Here is an 18,479-nt window from a genome sequence, read left to right as displayed (position 1 = left end):
CAGCAAGGCACTGGGCGCACGCAACCAGAAACTCTCCACTTATGAGAAGGAGTTTCTCGCGATTATGATGGCTGTGGACAAATGGCGACAGTATCTACAACGCGGGCCGTTCGACATCCTCACGGACCACAAGAGCCTCTGCAACTTGGGCGAGCAACACCTCGAGACAGACGTCCAGCGCAAGGCCATGTCCAAGCTCGTCGATCTCCAGTTTCGCTTCCTGTACAAGCGCGGCCTCGACAACGCAGCGGATGCGCTCTCCAGGGTGGGCAAGCTCATGGGCGTGGCCGTGCTCTCGACCTGCCAGCCGGGGTGGTTGCAAGAGGTGGCTAACTCCTATGCGACGGACGCGGAGGCCCAGGAGCACCTCCAACATCTGGCCGTGTCCAGCCCGGATGCAGACGGGTACGAGCTCCACCGAGGCGTCATTCGTCGTCAAGGCCGGCTCTGGATTGGGGCGAACACGGCCCTGCGCACCAAGCTGATCGCCGCGCTCCACAATAGCGCGGTGGGTGGCCACTCGGGCGTCACGGCGACCTATCACCATGTCAAGAAGCATTTCAAGTGGCGTGGCCTGAAGAAGGACGTGGAGGAGTTTGTGCATCAATGCGCCATCTGTCAACATGCCAAGCACGAGCACACCAAACAGGCTAGCCTCCTCGCGCCCCTGCCCATTCCTTCTGCGCCATGGGAGGACCTGACAATGGATTTTATCGAGGGCTTGCCGGCGTCCGAGAGCTGCAACTCCATCATGGTGGTCGTCGACCGCTTCACCAAGTTTGCGCACTTCGTGCCACTCCGCCACCCCTTCACCGCCGCGACAGTCGCCCGCGCGTTCTGGGACAACATTGTGAAGCTGCACGGCATCCCTTCGTCCATCGTCTCCGACCGCGACAAGATCTTCACCAGCAACCTCTGGCGCGAGCTGCTTGAGAGCGCGGGCACCAAGCTACTGTACTCAACAGCGTACCACCCGCAGACCGATGGCCAGAGCGAGCGGGTGAACCAGTGCCTGGAGATGTACCTGCGCTACGCCGTCCACGACTCCCCCAACAAGTGGCGCCGCAGGCTTCCGATGGCTGAGTTCTGGTACAACTCGACCTTCCATTCATCGCTCAAGTGCACACCCTTCAAGGCCCTGTACGGCAGAGAAGCCAATTTGGGCGCCATGGCAACCTAGGCGGATGAGGCACCAGCCGACGACGACCTGGACTGGGCAGCACATATGGATGCCATCCGTGCCCAGCTGGCGCGCGCCCAGCACCGCTTCAAGAAGCAGGCGGACAAGCACCGCGTCGAGCGCTCCTTCCAAGTGGGCGAACAAGTCCTGCTGAAACTGCAGCCCTATGTGCAACGCTCCGTGGTCTCACGCCCATGCGCCAAGCTTGCCTACAAGTTCTTCGGCCCCTACACCGTGCTGGAGAAGATTGGACCTCTGGCTTACAAGATGGATTTGCCACCGGACAGCCGCGTGCACCCGGTCTTCCACGTCTCCCAGCTTAATCCATTCACGCTGGATTACTCGCTGGTGTTCGCCGAGCTTCCCCGAGTCCAAGACCTGTCTGCTTCGACGACAGAGCCCGTCAAAATTCTGGAGAGGCGCATGATGAAGCATGGAGACGCGCCCGTGGTGCAGCTCAAGATCCAGTGGTCGTCATCATCTTCGGATTTGTCCACCTGGGAGGACTACGAAGTGCTACGCCGGCGATTTCCCACAGCTACCATCTAGGAGGGGGATGCCTCGTCTTAAGGAGGGGAGAATGTCACACATAACCAGCTGTTAGTGTGCCTAAGAGCTGGCTGGTGGGCCCAGCCAGCTGGCCGGCCAAGTGGAGGCGTGGGTGACGATAAAGGGTGGCCGCATGTGGCCGTATGAAGCATGCGTGTGTAAATCACTTCTATATCTAAACTTCCCTCAGCAATCCCAACCCCTTCTCCAAGCTCATCCCCTTTCCTCACCTGCTCCCTCTCACCCTCTCTGGATCGCTGATCACCTCTTGGATCAGGGGCATTACAGCCACCCGAATCGACGCCACGCCGCTCCCTGCCCACGCCGGAAGAGAAAATACTCTCAATGACAGTGTCAGGACTGAACCAGGTGTCGATAGTTTCAGTTAACTGTAGCAGATCAAGGAAAACGCTTCAGAAGAAACGGACGGCTAAGATGACTCCTCACTGTTACCGCTCGTCGCTAGCCGTTAGATTGAATTGTGTCTTTACCGTTAGCTGTTACTGTTCCGTTTCACCCCGTTGCCGGGAGCTATCGCCTATAAAGACAGCCGGGCTGTGGCTGGCTGGAGGCATCGTGCTGTTGCTGAGAATTGCCTAGATGGCTAAGTAAACCCATATATTAATACATACATTCGAGATCTGGGCGGAACTCTCCCCTCCAAATCTCTAGATCGCATCCCGATTTCTAGCTAGTTCCTAACAAATTGGTATCATGAGCAGTCGTTCCTCGGCGGAAGTGAGTGAAATTGGGGAAATTTTTTCTCTCTAGCCAGATCCCACCCGATTTCCCACCCTAGTTCTTCTGATCGGCGATCATTCGGGTACAGATCAGTCGAGCAGGAGCGGTTGGTCGGGCACATCGCCTGATCAGTAAAATCCTGTGTCTGAGCACTGATCCGTGTACCTTGGAGGCGTGGATCATGGCGACGACAGGATCTGAAGTTGAGCGAGGGTTGCTGGGCATCTAGTGGTAAAATTCCTAAGAACCACTTCAGATCAAGGAGATGGGGCGCACAAAGGCAATTGACGAGGCAGATCTTCAAGAGATGTTGTCTCTGCGCGAGGATTTGGGAGTTTTACAGAAAGATCAAGCTCAGATGCAGGCAGATATGGCGAAATTGCATGATGATGTCCACTCTATCAGTTCCAAACGGGGCGAAATATTAGTGCAAGTGGGGAATGTTGAGCAAGTTGTGTTGGACCTAGGCAAACAACTCTCCACAATTAATGCAGTGCTGCAAACATTGGTGAAGAACCAAGTACAAAGAGAGGCTACTGATCTACCTTCCAGCTCACAGCAAGTTCCTAAATCACCAGCAGGACATCAGGAGCAAATGCAGAACCAACTACTCAGAACAGAACAACTCACGAAGCATCTAGAAGCAGAAAAAGAGAAAACTAGACAACTGGAAGAGTTGCAGATACAAAACTTACCTCCTATCAGAACAAGTAAACCAGCAGTACCTCCTGGATTTAATCAGCAGGGCAGAACAGAGCAAGCAAGTCCATTGGGAACACCTCTGATAGCTAGGCACAATGCTTATACTCCTGCATTTCAACAACATTATCAGCAAAACAGAGATAGACAGTTATGGCAGGGCTATGCAAAAACTTATGAACATGACATGCAGTGCCAGTTCATGAGATCTCTGACAAAAGGGCCTAAAATGGATTTTCCTAGATTTGAAGGTGAAGATCCAGTTGGATGGATTAGGCAGTGTAACAAATACTTCCAAATGTCTGGAGCACCAGAAGAATATAAGGTTTCTTTGGAACAATTATACATTATAGGGGAAGCAGATGTGTGGTTGAGGAGATCAGGACTGTTAAAAAAGAAAGTATCATGGAAGGAATTCTGCACTGAAATCACTAAGAGGTTCTCTGCACAGGGTTCTTATGACTTAACTGAAAAATTCAATTCAGTTAAACAGTTGAATAGCAATGTATCTAAATACACAAAGCTCTTTGAAGATCTCATGGATGAAGTTCAGGAAGAAAATCCAGAACTGGGAGAATCTTGGTTTGTCAGATGCTATGTCAATGGATTGAGAGATGGCATAAAATTCCAGATCAGACCCCTGAGACCTCAAACACTTACTGATGCATATTGGTTAGCTAAAGATGTGGAGCCCTGCTATCCACCAGTATCAACAGTTCCCAAAAGAAATACTGTTCCTTATAGCAATTACTACCAGAAATCACATGGCAGTTCTCCTCTTAAACAGAACACTACTCCCTCTACTCAGCAACAACCACCTATCAGGCAAGCTGAAATTCCTGTTAACAACACACAGAAAATCAGGAAAGTAGGAGAGTGTTGGAGGTGTGGTGACAAGTGGGTGCATGGTCATAAGTGTAAATTAGTGCCAACTGTTCATGCCATGCAGCAGGAAACAGAGGAGCAAACAACTTATGATATGGAAGAGCAACAGTTTGAGGAGCAAATGGAACTAGTATCTGAAGGAGATCAAGCTATGTTTATATCTGCCTTTGCTATGGGACAACAGTTAGCTGTACCAACACCAACAGTAATAATACATATCAATGGAAAAAGGGCAGTAGCTTTACTTGACTCTGGCAGTACTACTTCTTTCCTTAATCAGGATTTTGCAGTTAAAGCTAACTGCAACATGTTACCTGTAAAGCCCAGAAACATTTCAGTAGCTGGAGGGGGCATATTAGTATCTGATGCAGTAGTTCACAACTGTAAATTTCAGATAGCTAAACTGACATTGTCTCACAACTTTAGGGTAATACCTCTACCCAGCCATGATGTTATCCTTGGATATGATTGGTTCACTGATGTAAGTCCAGTATCATTTGACAAACCTGCACAGCAATTTGGATTCACTCATGGAGGGAAACAAACTGTATCTATAGCCATATTCTCAAGTGCTGCTAATCTGAAAGAAGTGCCACCTAAGAGAGTGGACAAACTGATGGAAAAAGGACCTGAAGTATTTCTTTGTCAGATCAATAATATATTGATGGATGCCCCTCCAGATTTCAAAACCCCTCCTCAAATACAAAAGTTACTACTGGAATATGCAAATCTCTTTGAAGAGCCAAAAACACTGCCACCACAGAGAGTTCTGGACCACAAAATTCCTCTAGTAGCTGGGGCTACTCCACCTCAGGTCAGACCTTACAGGGTTCCTCAGCACCAAAAGAAGGAAATGGAAAAGCAAATCAAAAAGCTGCTAGCTGCACACATGATAAAACACAGTCAATGCCCTTTTGCAGCTCCTGTCCTCCTAGTAAAGAAAAAGGATGGACCTATGAGGTTATGTACAGACTACAGAAAGCTCAATGCTCTCACCATTAAAAATAAATTTCCTATACCAGTTATAGAAGATTTGTTAGATGAACTCTAAGGAGCAAAATACTTCACAAGATTGGACTTAAGGTCTGGGTACCATCAGATCAGGATGTCTCCTGAAGATATACCAAAAACTGCTTTTAGAACATTTCTAGGGCATTTTGAATATCTTGTTATGCCATTTGGACTTTCAAATGCTCCTGGTACATTTCAGGAATTAATGAACACCATATTTTCCCCTTACTTGAGGAAGTTTGTATTGGTTTTCTTCGATGACATATTAATATTCAGCAAATCTCTCAATGAACACTTGGAACATATCAAACTAGTAATGGAATTGCTCAGAGAAAATCAGCTATATGCAACGATGTCCAAGTGTGTATTTGCAGTACAGCAAGTGGAGTATTTGGGTCATGTTATCTCTGAGAAAGGGGTAGCAACAGACCCCCAGAAAATTTCAGCTATAGCAGAATGGCCAACTCCTGAAAACATAACTAAACTGAGAAGTTTTTTGGGTCTGGCTAGATATTACAGAAGATTTATTAAAGGTTATGGTATAATATGCAGACCCCTTCATGACTTGTTAAAAAAGGGCAACTTCTCCTGGCAACCTGAGCATAATACGGCTTTCCAACAACTAAAACAAGCTCTCACATCTGCTCCTGTGTTGGCTCTACCAGATTTCACACAATCTTTTATGTTGGAAACTGATGCTTGTGGGAAAGGTATTGGAGCTGTGTTAATGCAGCAGGGAAGACCTATATCTTATTACAGTTCTTCTCTCTGCCCTAGAAATGTTGCTCTGTCTACTTATGAAAAAGAGGCCTTGGCCATTCTGGAAGCTCTCAAGAGGTGGAGGCACTATCTCTTGGGCAAAGAGCTAATTATCAAAACAGACCAGCAGTCACTAAAGTTTATAACTGACCAGAAAATTACTGAAGGAGTACAACATAAGTTGATGATGAAGCTATTGGAATTTAATTTCACCATCCAATATAAAAAAGGGATTCAGAACAAAGTAGCTGATGCATTGTCAAGACTGCTCCCTAAATGCATGGCCATCTCTGCTGCTACTCCTATATGGGCAGAAGAACTAGTTGACAGTTATCACAAAGACCCAGGAAGTCTTCAGTTGTTGGAGAAATTGCTACTGAAGAAAGACAACTCAGTATCAGATTATTCCCTTACAGCTGGCATTATAAGATATAAGGGAAAAAATTTGGTGGGCAATATCCCTGAGTTAAGAAACAAACTACTACTTGCACTGCATAGTTCTCCTGTGGGGGGTCATTCTGAAAGAAGAGCAACTTACCACAGAGTTAAAAGCATTTTCTACTGGCCTGGATTGAAATCAACAGTAGAGGCTTTCATTGCCGCCTGTCCCATCTGCCAAAGAGCAAAACATGAAAACTGCTTGCAACCTGGACTACCGGAGCCACTCCCTGTAGCTGACATGGCATGGCAACATATATCAATGGACTTTATTAAAGGACTGCCTAGTTCTCAGGGAAAAGATGTGATCATGGTAATAATGGACAGATTTACTAAATATGCACATTTCATCCCACTTTCTCACCCATATACAGTACTCAGTGTGGCTCAAGCTTTTGTGGATAACATAATTAGACTGCATGGCCCTCCTAAAATGATCATATCTGATAGAGACAGAATTTTTACTAGTCAACTCTGGAGAGATATTTTTGCAGCCCTTAAAGTAGAACTAAGGTACAGCATAGCATATCATCCACAAACTGATGGTCAGACCGAGAGAGTAAATCAGTGCCTGGAAACTTACTTAAGATGCACGACAACTTCAGCTCCTAAGAAATGGCTTTCATGGTTATCTCTAGCTGAATTCTGGTAGAACACTACTTACCACACAACAATCAAGATGTCCCCCTTCCAGGCTTTATATGGTTTTCCTCCACCACTCATTTCAGAGTTGGCCATTCCTGGTCCTGATGATCCAAAAGCACAAGATTTTCTGTCTGCCAAACAACAAATTTTGCAACAACTGAAAGAGAACTTGTTGTTGGCTCAGAACAGGATGAAGAAATTTGCAGACACCAAGAGAAGTGAAAGAATTTTTTCAAGTTGGAGATCATGTTTACCTCAAAATGGCACCCTATAGACTAGCTGCATTTGGATTCAGGGGAGCACTGAAGTTACAAAACAAGTTCTATGGGCCTTTTCTGGTGACACAAAAAGTGGGCAATTCTGCATACAGATTACAGTTACCAGATAAAGTGCAAATACACCCTGTTTTTCATGTCAGCCAGCTGAAGAAGCACATAGGGGACAAATCCATCCCAAGCCCTAACCTACCATTGGTGAATGCGGACGGTACAATGAAAATGGGGCCAGTCGAAGTACTTCAAGTTCATCAGGTTCAGAGACACAACGTGCCAGTGGTGCAATGGCTGATTCGATGGGTTAACTTGCCACCTGAAGATGCAACATGGGAGAACGCGGATTTCATCAAGTACACGTACCCCGAGTTCTTCAGTACCACTACACGAGCATGGCAGCGAGAAGCAACATCGTCGTGAGGCCACGTCGAAACTCAAGAAGGGGGCAATGTCAGGACTGAACCAGGTGTCGATAGTTTCAGTTAACTGTAGCAGATCAAGGAAAACGTTTTAGAAGAAACGGCCGGCTAAGATGACTCCTCACTGTTACCGCTCGTCGCTAGCCGTTAGATTGAATTGTGTCTTTACCGTTAGCTGTTACTGTTCCGTTTCACCCCGTTGCCGGGCTATGGCTGGCTGGAGGCATCGTGCTGTTGCTGAGAATTGCCTAAATGGCTAAGTAAATCCATATATTAATACATACATTCGAGATCTGGGCGGAATTCCGCAATCTCTCCCCTCCAAATCTCTAGATCGCATCCCGATTGCTAGCTAGTTCCTGACAGACAGGTGGGTCCAACACGGTAGATGATTTATGCATAATAACGTGTGTGCCGAATCCGATTTTTGCCATCACGCGTGTCAGGCTCCATAATCGTTACCGATCCGAGTCTGATTTCGCCATCACGCGTCCCAGGCTCCATAAATTCCAGCGATCCGAACCTAATGGCGATTTCAGCGGCCGAGATTTTGCAGCATCCGCTAGAGGAGTAGGTCCAGAGGATTCGAGGTGAGCGATTCTCACTTCCGCCCGCGTCCGGTCTGTCGGCTCGGTCGCCGCACTTCTCCGCGGAGGGGGGAGGGAGATTGACAGTTTTTTTCTTCTCTTTTTTTGTTTGGGACCCTATGAAAAACTAAAGTTCGCGTCTTGGCAGCAGATCTGCCTTGCCCGATCCTTGGGGGAGATCATGGCCGTGATAAAGGTGCGAGTGAGCAAACTCCGCAAGGCAAAGAGTGTTGAGGACAGCAGGCACAAGAGGGCCAATGGCGAGGCACCAGTTGAGCCTCAGCAGGTACCGCATACTATACCTCTGTTCCAAAATAATTCAAGTTCTGGGTTTGTTCTAAGTCAAAACTTGTTTAAGTTTGACCAAGTCTATAGAAAAATATATTAACATCTATAACACCAAATTAGTCTCATGAGATTATTTATTTATGAAATATATTTTTTGTACCATGTGTATTTGGTGGTTTAGATCTTACCACATTTGTGTACAGTGTTGGTCAAACTTAAACAAGTTTGACTCTTTCTTTTTGAACTTGGTTAATTTGAAATATGGCACTGCCAACTTGGCATAATAAAAAATGTGACTACAGAAAACAACCTACAAAAAATGCCATTACAAAGCTATAAGCGAAGTTAGCAGTGATGTACTCATGTTCCCAGATTTTTGACACCCATATGCCTAGCTTGTTGTCATCTTGTTTTTCGAAATTACACAAGTAGCCTTAAGCTCTTAACCATGGACTTCTCTGGAGGCAACTACATTAACCATTTTCTTGATTCAGTTGAATTTTTCCACCCATATGCCTAGCATATTACCATATTTTCCTTTTCTTAACTAGTTCCCAGATTTTGTGTTCGTTTTCTGCTGGTCTACTTAAGCCCAATTTTGCGAAGCTAACATATCTAATTTTTGTGCAGAGGGAAGTTTGTGCATTCTGCGACGATGGTGGTGATTTAATCTGGTAGGTTTATCTACAATCAAGTTTCAGCGGCTTCATCTTTAATGAATGTCCAGTTGTGATCGCGAATTCACTTTCTTTCCTCGAGAATCGTTCTCCACTGAAACTTTGACCCACTCTATAGAGCAATTTAGTTTCTTGACACATAACACGGGCATTGGTTGTGTAACGTTGTAGTTAATTAGTGTTCTTTAAGCAACAGATTCCATGTTTCTTCAACCAAACTAATGAAACTAGGAATGCTGTACTTTTCTACTCGGATAGCTGACATTCACATGATAGTTGTTTCCAAATAGATAGCACGTTCACTATGTCCAGAAATTGTTCTGTGATTCAGCCCCACCAATATTGTGATAGGCATCATGTTTGAAATGAAATATATGGATCTTCTTCAATATTGTCATCAATGTGTTTGTAACGCAACACTGAGTTATGGTTTCCAGTGTTATAGATGCAAGTTTGTTGAATTTCCTGTTGCTTTGAACGAACCGCATTCCTTGCTTTATGTCAATTTTCCTTCTTACATTATGTTTTTTTAGCTGTGATGGTGGATGTCTGAGATCCTTCCACCCAACCAAAGGACATGGTGAAAGATCAATGTGCACAACCCTTGGGCTAAATGAAGCAAAGTGGCAAAAGCATAAAGCACTAGCGGTATATGATATATTTTAGTCGTTTTTCATTTTGCACTTCTATTTATGTATAGGAGTTGACATTTTGCTTCATATTTTGAATGGTAATTCAGGAAAAGGGGTTATATTTGTGCGAGAACTGCAAGCATAAGCAGCATCAATGTTTTGCTTGTGGATTATTGGGGTCTTCAAACTTAACAGCAGGTCCTGAGGTATGCAGAACAGATACATTTCATTATCTTTCATCGATACTTTCTGTCTTTGTTTATGTCAGAAGAGATGAAGAAATGAAATTAAGTATATTGCTCAAAAGTTATAAGAAATAGGAAGCATTTCAAGATGCCTTTTTCATTATAGTATTTTCTAAGATGTTAGAAAGTAGTGCAACACCAATGTGTTGCTGTGAATTAATAAAAAACTATATACTGCATGTATAGAAATTTTGACGATCGTGCCAAATCAAACATATACATATCCCCTCGCATCCAAACCATCGGTGTCAAATCTATCACCCGGTGTATTCAAAGCTGGATGGACTGCCACCACAAATTGACATCGAGCACACCAACGCCGCACTCGATGATGATGTGCTTATTTGCTTACCTGTCAGGAAAGGTGTTGTTGAGCTCGGTCTTATACCTTCTTATCTTATCCGCCAGCTTGTATTGGGATATGCGCGTATGTCAGGACCATGTCAGAGCTTTGCAGTGAAATTAAATCTTAGAAGGCGTTTGACTTTGTGTGCTGCACATCTATACGAGTAATAATTACTCCCTCCATTTTTATTTACTCTGCGTATTAGCATTGTCTCAAGTCAAACTTTGTAAACTTTGACCAAATTTATACGAAAAATATTAACATCCACAATACCAAATCAATACCATTAGAATCATCATTGGATATATTTTCGCATCATATATATTTTTTACTGTGAAAGTTTATATTGTTTTCTATAAATTTGGTCAAACTTTGTAAAGTTTTACTTAGGTCAAAGCTAATATGCGAAGTAAATAAAAATGGAGGGAGTATAATGCTTGTGTGTTCTCATCTTATAAAATACTTAATTTTCTTACCCATTTCTTGATGGCTTTTCAGGTATTCCAATGTAAGGAGCAAAAGTGTGGGCACTTTTACCACCCGGGATGTGTTGCTAAAATACTCTACCCTGATAACAAAGCCAAGGCCACATGTTTTGAGCATTGTGTTGCTGGTGGACTGGAATTCAGTTGTCCCGTGCATAAATGTAAGCGGTGTAAGGAAGCAGAGAACAAGCATGACAAGGAAATGCAATTCGCAGTATGCAGGCGCTGTCCTACTGTATATCACCGGAAGTGCTTGCCAAGGTTTGCCTTTGCATTGCCATCCTCAACCCGGTCTCTTTTATGTAATGTCCCATTGCAGAAAATAAGAATTTCTGGTCGTCACCTTTACTTGTTTTCCAGGGATATTTCCTTGGTAGAGGACGAGGAAGAGGCTACTCCACAAAGGGCATGGGATGGCATTCTACCTGATCAAATTTTAATCTACTGCAGGTCTGTTGATTCTCCTACTTTGATCAGCCACATAATTTCTCCTGTTTTCCATTTGTCTTGGTTTCTGGTACCCTCTGTGAATTTCTGTAAATGTTTTCAGGAAGCATGAGATTCAAGAAGAGCTGGGAACTCCCAAGAGGGACCATATTGTCTTTCCAGATGCGAGAAATCCTGATGCAGCAGAAAGGCATAGAGGTGCACCTCACGGGCACGATATACCCGACGAAGACGAGCTACTCGACCGCCTAGCGTCCTGCAATCCATCTCAGTCCCCTCAGCCGGCAGAAACTGGCCGCGGTAGGGTGAAGCCCATCGATTCATTTGCGCCGAAGCACTTGTTCCTGCGTCCACAGCCAGGCTCCTGCGGTTGGCTTGATGACTGATGATCCATTCCTTGTCTCCCACCTTGCCGTGTAGAGAAACCATCGGTTACAGGCTCCCTCTTATACATTTCATGTCATCTCGAGAAGAAAAAAAGAAAATGTTATGTAGCCCTTTGTTAAGTTTAATACGTATGTCATTTCCACTATTTGGTTGGCTAGACACACTATAACATGACAATTCGCCAAATAAACATTACGTTTACCAGAATATATCCTGAGGTTCTGCCTCTGTTTTTTCTGATTTGAAAAGGAAAAAGAATAACCATGACGGGAACTTTTATTGAACTATTTCTACGGCGAAAACTTGTTGCAAGAACGTTGCTTCTAAGTACTTGGCATTTGTTTTTGTTTTTACCACAGATGGCATTTGTGTTGAATGGAAGTTAAGATTCTTCCATCAAGATTTTTTTGGGGGGACCTAGGACATTCTCTGCATTCGTAGCGGGAATTTTCAAATCAAGCAAGCTATATTGTAATACGTCCTCAAACAAATATAAGATGTTTTACAGAGGGAGTAGTATATTAGGACCACCGTACTTCTATAGGAACAAGTAAATACATGAATCCAACTCAAAAAATAAAGGGTAAATACATGAATGAAACTTGTAAGCTATCACAATGTGATTGGTTAAACCGAGGTTAAGTGAGCACATCTCGTTGAGGTTAGTATATTAGCCTTCTGGGTAACTTTTAAGGAGAAGAAAAAGGAACATTGGCACTCATACCATACCAAGTAGAATGCCTTTGGGTTTTTCTCAAAGGATGGGGATGAACACATGAATTTCCGACCTGATCAGACAGACAGACAGCCTACAAGGAGCTAGCTAAGAAGTATACCCAACATGAAAACCTGAAACCTTCCTTGGACATGAGAGCACAGAGATACTCAATTACACACAGTGATCATTTTTGGAGGGCAGGAGACATCGTTTGCTTGAGGAGTTAATTCTGCATCCATGTCTGGAACATCCTTCATATTATCGTCACCTTCCTTGAGAAAACCGAGCGCCGCCAGGCCTGTGCCATGCCTGGTGCTGCAGTCGTCGATGTCGGGACATCCTTCGAACAGGTACCCGATGTTGCTCTCAAAGGTGGCATCGTTTACGTTGAAGTACTCGCTCAGATTCATCGAGTTGCTGTTGTTGGGCCCAAAGAAGTTCTCCAATTCATAGCAAGGGCTCCACAGGTTCTCCTCGACGCCGCTGTCAAACACAAGGGGGGGACCCATGTCTCCGGTGTTGTCTGTGTCATCCACTGCAATGGGCTCGTTGACGCTACCTGGTTTCTGCGCTTCACCTGAGTTGAGCTCTTGGACTGCATTGTCACTTTGGTGATCATGTTGAAGCTCCTCTTGCAATGCTGGCACCACCTGTGGCCCCTGCTCCAGTTGTGTCAGTAACTGTGGCTGGTCCAGGTAGCGGCTAATGTCGAAGTTGGTTACGGCGTTGGCGCCTCGGTATTCGATGGCCGCAAGATCATAGGCCCTGGCTGCTTCCTCTTGGGTATCTGCAGGAAGAAAGTAGATGCACTATGGTGAGCTAAATCACAGAATTTACCAACTTGTGTCAAATTGGCTCCATTGTTCTCCCAAAGGACAAGAGTTGTTTGGTGGTATCAGTGAATGAGCGCAAGCATCAGATATCTAGAGTAGAAGATGCTGAATTTCACACCCTAGTTGCCTGAAAGACGACAGTGGATGTGGATGGGATGCTTGCTACTTTCACATGTGCTGGTCACTAGAGTTGATTGCGGTGTTTTGCTACTGCAGTAATTAACTAGAGAACTCTTGTGGCAACCTGCCCTTTAGTGGCGATCTTCTCGCCCTTTGGGGATTTTTTTTTCTTTTTTATCTCTGCTGTTAGTGTGGTGAATCATATCATTTGTGCGGTGATTTGGATCCTGAATCTTGATCTGGTCTGTTTTTTGACAGAGAGGAGGGCATGCCCCATGCACGTGAGGCGACCACTCACTGCTGAGTCAGAGAGGCAAGTGAAAAGAAGACAGGGAGAGATTGAAGATCCCTATGCACCAGCCGGTGGCATTACCACTCCCACCACGTGCTGCTCACATGCCCGCAGTATTTACTGGTAATTAGCGGTGCAGGCATTGCGTATGATCTGATCCAACGCTCTGTCTGTGTGCTTAATGTTATTCTTAGGGCAAGTTGAGCAATCCCCTTGGGATTGCACACAGGATGGTATCTTGGTCTGTCTCTCTCATGGTCCTGAATCTTGACCCTGCCACTGCCCCTTTTTTCTTCCTTTCTTTCTTTTTCAGATACATAGAAAATAAAAAGAAAGTAGAAATAAAGCGAGAACAACTAGTAATTAACATGCTAGTAGTAAAGATTATGGTAGCAGCATCAGGGTAAGGCCGGGTGTGGTGCATTGAAGGGAGGGAAACAACAAGTGCATGCCATTGAATATATGTGGGTGTTAGGTTTGATCATAAAATTCTGGTAAAAGTTAGGTGGGCAGCTGCTCTGCTCTTGCGGAATGTTAAGCAGGACGATTCTACAACGAACAATGGTAGCCTTTCAATGCCGATTAATTAAAACTGTTTTCTTGCTCAAAGGAGTAGGAGGAGGAGCTCACCAAAGGTTCCCAGGTATAGGTACTTGTTCCCCAGCACCCGCCCAATTCGCGCCTCCCACCGCCCATTGTGGTGGTGCCTGCACCCAAAATGATAAACATTTACATATATTCAGACACAACAAATCCAACTGTTTCTCTCTGAAATTTCAGCAAAATTAGTTCCCGTGTTTTGTCAAAATTAGTCACGAGAAAAAAGTTGGATGCATATTGTTGAGCCGTTTCTGTGAATTCCAGTCGAATTTCCAAACCGGCGGCCTGCTGTCGGCCAGGTTGGACTTTTTTCGACACACGAAGCTGACGGGAGAAAGAGGTAGGTAGGTGAGCCATCTGTGGCCACTCTAGATGACATGGCTGGCTGGGGTATGACGTTGCACTTTCTGCCTGCCAGCTGACGCATGCCACTGACTCCACGGTGCAGATGGATCCTAGCTGCCTACGTACCCCTATTTTGTCAGTCGACCAGAAAGGTCCCTCCTCCCGAGTCAGCACCATCCCTGTATCCCACGTAGCATACACTTGGCACTTGCATGCCACGTGTCTCTTCATGAATTTTGCATGCCTCGCAATAGTGTTACCCAAACGGAGCTGCTAATTAATGCAGTAATAGTGTAGTACCTGGCGACGCCCCTGTACTTGGAGACCCCCCTTGAGAAGCCGCTGCTCCGGCGGCGGAGGGCGGCGAGGTACTCCTCCCGTGACACCCCCTCCATCTCCGACCTCTCTTTCGCGTACTCATCCACCTGCAGCATGCGTCCGTCCATGAATTAATATAATTTCTCATGGTAAGTAACTATGTTTATTTTGTTGAGAAAAACAACAAACAGTTGTTATACAACCAGCACATTCAAGGCCGTCTTTTTATGCGTGTTGCTCATCTAGTAGTAGTGCTACTAAAACACAAGCGACATGGGCTGTCAAGACGTTACTACTCTCTCTGCTGTCACCACCATAACTCTCGAGTCAATGGTGGTGTTTGCCAAGACACACCCTGGCTCCTGCTTGTACCAAACAGGAACTGACGCAGCAACTTGGATATATATGTACACATTCATATCAATGCATTACTTTTTCTATTTCCAAGAGGAGAACAACGTACAGTGAAATTCAGTGTGGTTTCAGGGCCCCAATATTTGAGAGCTGCAAGATCGTACGCACGAGCAGCTGCCTCCTCTGTATCATAAGCCCCTGCAGAATTGACAACCAAATCGTCAACAAGCAGATTATAAGTATTTTGATTCTAAAGGAAAATTGAAGAAAAAAAATGACAAGTGACATGAATCTGCCAAAAACAGGTAGGCTGGATGTGTGTCTACAAATATGCTTGTGGGACTTACCCAGATAGACTATTGAGCCAACACAGCATCAAAGCAGAAGTAGATCGCAGTCACATGCAGATCACCAGACAAGGACCCCCACAAAAGATAACAGAAAACAAAGAGATAAAAAAGTATAATCAGAATGTCAGCCTTAATAAATTCGTTTCGCTTTACGGAAGAAAAAAATATGCTTTGTGCTAATATCAGAGATGGGAATATCAGGATCCAGAGCAGCCTCGGTCACAAGGACCTTGCAGTTTTTTATTCAGTATTAGGTACCATCCTCGTATTGCATCTCTATTTTTCCTTTGATGCTTACAAAAACAATTCTATAAATCTGAAACATTAATGCGATTTAAATCTGAAAATCAGAAGAAGTGAAGGAAAAAAATCTACCTTGCCTCCCTTTCTTCTTGTTCTGGATGGAAGTGAAGCAGTTCTTGTCCCAGAGGTGTGCCTCGAATCTGCCCGTCCACCTGTGCCTGGGTACATATTGACATGGATGCAGCTGATCAATATAAGCACTTGCCTTTCAAGGAGATAAAAAAGTAAGGAAAAACTGATTGACCGGATTAAATGAGCAGGCAGCAGTAATGCAGATTGCAGATCAACCAGCCCTCCTACTTCCTAACAACTAACAGCAGTTGACCGAATTATTCAAATGGAGCACGGCAAGAAAATCCGATGGCCGAATTCAAGAACTCCACCGGGATCATGCTTAACAGGCTCTCCGAGAGATCAGGAAGGAAAAAAGGGTGCAGACTTTTGACATGCAAGCCAAGGTTGGGGACCAACCAATTGTGCGACTCCTAATTAATCAGCGGCAATGCGCAATTGACTGGTTACTTTGCGGGCAGAGATCGAAATCAATCCACGGAATACAGGCATGATCCATACCTTGTGACCCCTCTGTAGATGGAGCTCCTCTTCCCTGCCGCGGCGGCGCCATTGGCGGAGGCGTCAGACTCCTTGCTGCTCCTGCTCGCGTCTTTCTTGGCCCGCTTGGGCGCTGCCTTGGCCTTGGCGCTCCCGGCCTTCTGCGTCCGCGCCCGCTTGCGGGGAATGGCGATCGAGGACGAGTCGGAGGAGGAAGGAGACGACGGCGACGGCGACAGCGAGCATGCCGGCGAAGAAGAAGGAGATGGCTGAGGAGGAGGAGGAGGAGGGGATCTCTTCATGATCTCTGTGCTGTGTCAATGGTGGTGGGCCGAGCGAGAGTGGGGAGTCAAGGTGGAAGAAAGAAAGTAGGCAGGGGTTTTATAGAGGGAGAAGGCTGTGCGGCCTGGTACTCTGCTCGAGGGTTTTATTTTATTTCTTAATTGTTTTCATTAAGCGCCAGCAGGCATTAGTTTCTCATGACACCTTGCTTGTTGTAATGTTGCACATAAGGGCTCATTTGCTTTAAAGCAGAAAAAACATGCACCGATGACAGCTAGCCATGGTTAAAAGGCAGGGGGGCAGAGCATCTCTAGCCGTTCCTCCAATTTTTCATTTCTCAAACAACTTCAAAACCTTTTTTTTTAGGGAACAACTCGAAAACCTTGGCCCTTTAGATTTTGATGAGTTAATTTTGTTGCATCTTACTCTTCCCTCAGTTAACTCCCACTAAACCCCGGGTCCCGCATGGAAGCATGTCTCTTTCCCTCTCCTTTATTCTCCAAACCGACATCCCCGTGACCGAATCCAACAGAGATACATCCTGCCCCTTTGCCTCTGTCGGCTTGCGCGTCAAGGTATTCACCGAGCGGGGCTCGTTTGGCGTCTACCGCGTCAGGATCTACACCAATGGTGTCAAGGTGTCATGCCCCAAGCTCTAAAACGAGAGGGGCTATGACTTCATTGTCTTGTCTATGTGCGGCTTCCCAACAGGGCCTCATCCGCGCCGACCTCCTACGCCTCCGCCCCAGCATGATCCTCCCCATACCAGCCGGCAAGGGCTAGAGTCTCATCGCCACCTCTGCCACCAGCTCAGCCTCCGATGAAGGAGCACGACTATCGACTATCGTTGGACCCTTCGACTCGTCCTCCTCCTCGGCCATGACCTCTCTCGAGAGGCCAGTAACTCCTGGTGAGTTTTGTGTGATCCATCTCGATCGTTTTGCTCTTCTATGTTTGTAGCCATAGTGGAGAGCGACGAGGGCGATTACGGGAGCAGGGTGGTCGTGAGGAGGGGGTCGACGAGGCCGCACATAGTCGACACGGACGACCGGGAGCTCCAAGACGCTGCCGTTGAGGAGTTGGGTGATGACTGAGTCTGAGAGGGGGGGAGAGAAGCTTTAGGGAGATATCAAGTGGCTGCTTAAACTCCATTCTCCATCTCCTTTCTTAATTCCATTCTCAAGAGTAAAGGAAACCCATCTCTCTCCCTATCCTTTCTTCTTCCTCTACACCCTGGGTCCCGCATGCAAGCCCGTCTCTCTTCCTATCCTTTATTCTCCAAATCGACATCCCCGCGACTCGAATCCACCAAGATAGACCATGTCCCCTCTGCCTTTGTCGGCTTGTGCATCAAGGTATTCATTGAGTGGGGCCCCTTTGACCTCTACCGTGCTAGGATCTACACTAACGGTGCTAAGATGTCCCACCTTGAGCTCTAAAACAATAGGGGCCACTGCTTCATGGTGTTGTTCATGCATGTTTTCGCGATAGGGTCTCACCCGCGCCAACCTCGTACACCTCCGCCCCGACATATCCTTCCCACACCGATCGACGAGGTCCAGAGCCTCGTCTTCACACATGTCACCACCTCTGCCACCATATCGGCCTCTGACGAAGGATCCCGACAATAGAGGCGAAGGGCGCATGTAGCATCATGAGGCCCTTCGGCAGTTGCCCTCCTCAACAATGACCTCTTTCGAGAGGCTAGTAGCTCCCGACG

The 18,479-nt window shown here is 46.0% G+C and overlaps 4 protein-coding genes across 5 annotated transcripts; 3 read left to right on the top strand and 1 right to left on the bottom strand.

Annotated features, from left to right (window-relative positions):
- The first annotated feature begins 1,225 nt into the window (after positions 1–1,225).
- LOC147971191 (uncharacterized) lies at positions 1,226–1,729 on the top strand. Its single transcript, XM_087523861.1, has one exon. The coding sequence runs from the start codon at positions 1,226–1,228 to the stop codon at positions 1,727–1,729; it is 504 nt and encodes a 167-aa protein (XP_087379987.1).
- Positions 1,730–2,735: 1,006 nt separating this feature from the next.
- On the top strand, positions 2,736–5,105 carry LOC147971190 (uncharacterized). The gene has a single exon (XM_087523860.1). The coding sequence runs from the start codon at positions 2,736–2,738 to the stop codon at positions 5,103–5,105; it is 2,370 nt and encodes a 789-aa protein (XP_087379986.1).
- Positions 5,106–7,932: 2,827 nt separating this feature from the next.
- Positions 7,933–11,901, top strand: LOC125508642 (protein ENHANCED DOWNY MILDEW 2-like). 2 transcript variants are annotated; one of them, XM_048673401.2, is made up of 8 exons: positions 7,933–8,188; positions 8,334–8,471; positions 9,104–9,147; positions 9,684–9,798; positions 9,890–9,988; positions 10,872–11,119; positions 11,219–11,308; positions 11,409–11,901. In XM_048673401.2, exons 2-8 carry the CDS (start codon positions 8,367–8,369, stop codon positions 11,689–11,691), a joined length of 984 nt encoding a protein of 327 aa, XP_048529358.1. In that variant the 5' UTR covers positions 7,933–8,188; positions 8,334–8,366; the 3' UTR covers positions 11,692–11,901. The 2 variants fall into 2 exon arrangements, with proteins under 2 accessions (XP_048529358.1, XP_048529356.1); XM_048673399.2 differs by having other exon boundaries at positions 7,934–8,188; positions 8,337–8,471.
- Positions 11,902–12,319: 418 nt separating this feature from the next.
- Positions 12,320–16,846, bottom strand: LOC125508641 (uncharacterized). The gene is made up of 7 exons (XM_048673398.2): positions 16,499–16,846; positions 15,998–16,083; positions 15,620–15,628; positions 15,382–15,470; positions 14,901–15,025; positions 14,286–14,362; positions 12,320–13,197 (listed from the first exon to the last, which is right to left on the bottom strand). The coding sequence occupies exons 1-7, from the start codon at positions 16,777–16,779 to the stop codon at positions 12,578–12,580; spliced, it is 1,287 nt and encodes a 428-aa protein (XP_048529355.2). The 5' UTR covers positions 16,780–16,846; the 3' UTR covers positions 12,320–12,577.
- Positions 16,847–18,479: the final 1,633 nt, after the last annotated feature.

The sequence above is a fragment of the Triticum urartu genome, chromosome 5A, assembly GCF_056163025.1.
Source record: "Triticum urartu cultivar PI428250 chromosome 5A, HENAU_Tu73, whole genome shotgun sequence".
Taxonomy (NCBI): Eukaryota; Viridiplantae; Streptophyta; class Magnoliopsida; order Poales; family Poaceae; genus Triticum; species Triticum urartu.
Note: the sequence above shows the minus strand (reverse complement) of the source record. Positions and strands in the feature narration are given on the sequence as shown.

Coding starts and splice junctions, on each gene's coding strand:
- LOC147971191 (XM_087523861.1), top strand. CDS start 1,226: ATGGATGCCATCCGTGCCCAGCTGGCGCGCGCCCAGCACCGCTTCAAG.
- LOC147971190 (XM_087523860.1), top strand. CDS start 2,736: ATGGGGCGCACAAAGGCAATTGACGAGGCAGATCTTCAAGAGATGTTG.
- LOC125508642 (XM_048673401.2), top strand. CDS start 8,367: ATGGCCGTGATAAAGGTGCGAGTGAGCAAACTCCGCAAGGCAAAGAGT. Junction 11,120..11,218: donor CACCGGAAGTGCTTGCCAAG/GTTTGCCTTTGC, acceptor CTTGTTTTCCAG/GGATATTTCCTTGGTAGAGG. Junction 11,309..11,408: donor CAAATTTTAATCTACTGCAG/GTCTGTTGATTC, acceptor AAATGTTTTCAG/GAAGCATGAGATTCAAGAAG.
- LOC125508641 (XM_048673398.2), bottom strand. CDS start 16,779: ATGAAGAGATCCCCTCCTCCTCCTCCTCCTCAGCCATCTCCTTCTTCT. Junction 15,026..15,381: donor AAACCACACTGAATTTCACT/GTACGTTGTTCT, acceptor CGCATGCTGCAG/GTGGATGAGTACGCGAAAGA. Junction 14,363..14,900: donor AAGTACAGGGGCGTCGCCAG/GTACTACACTAT, acceptor TTTTGGGTGCAG/GCACCACCACAATGGGCGGT.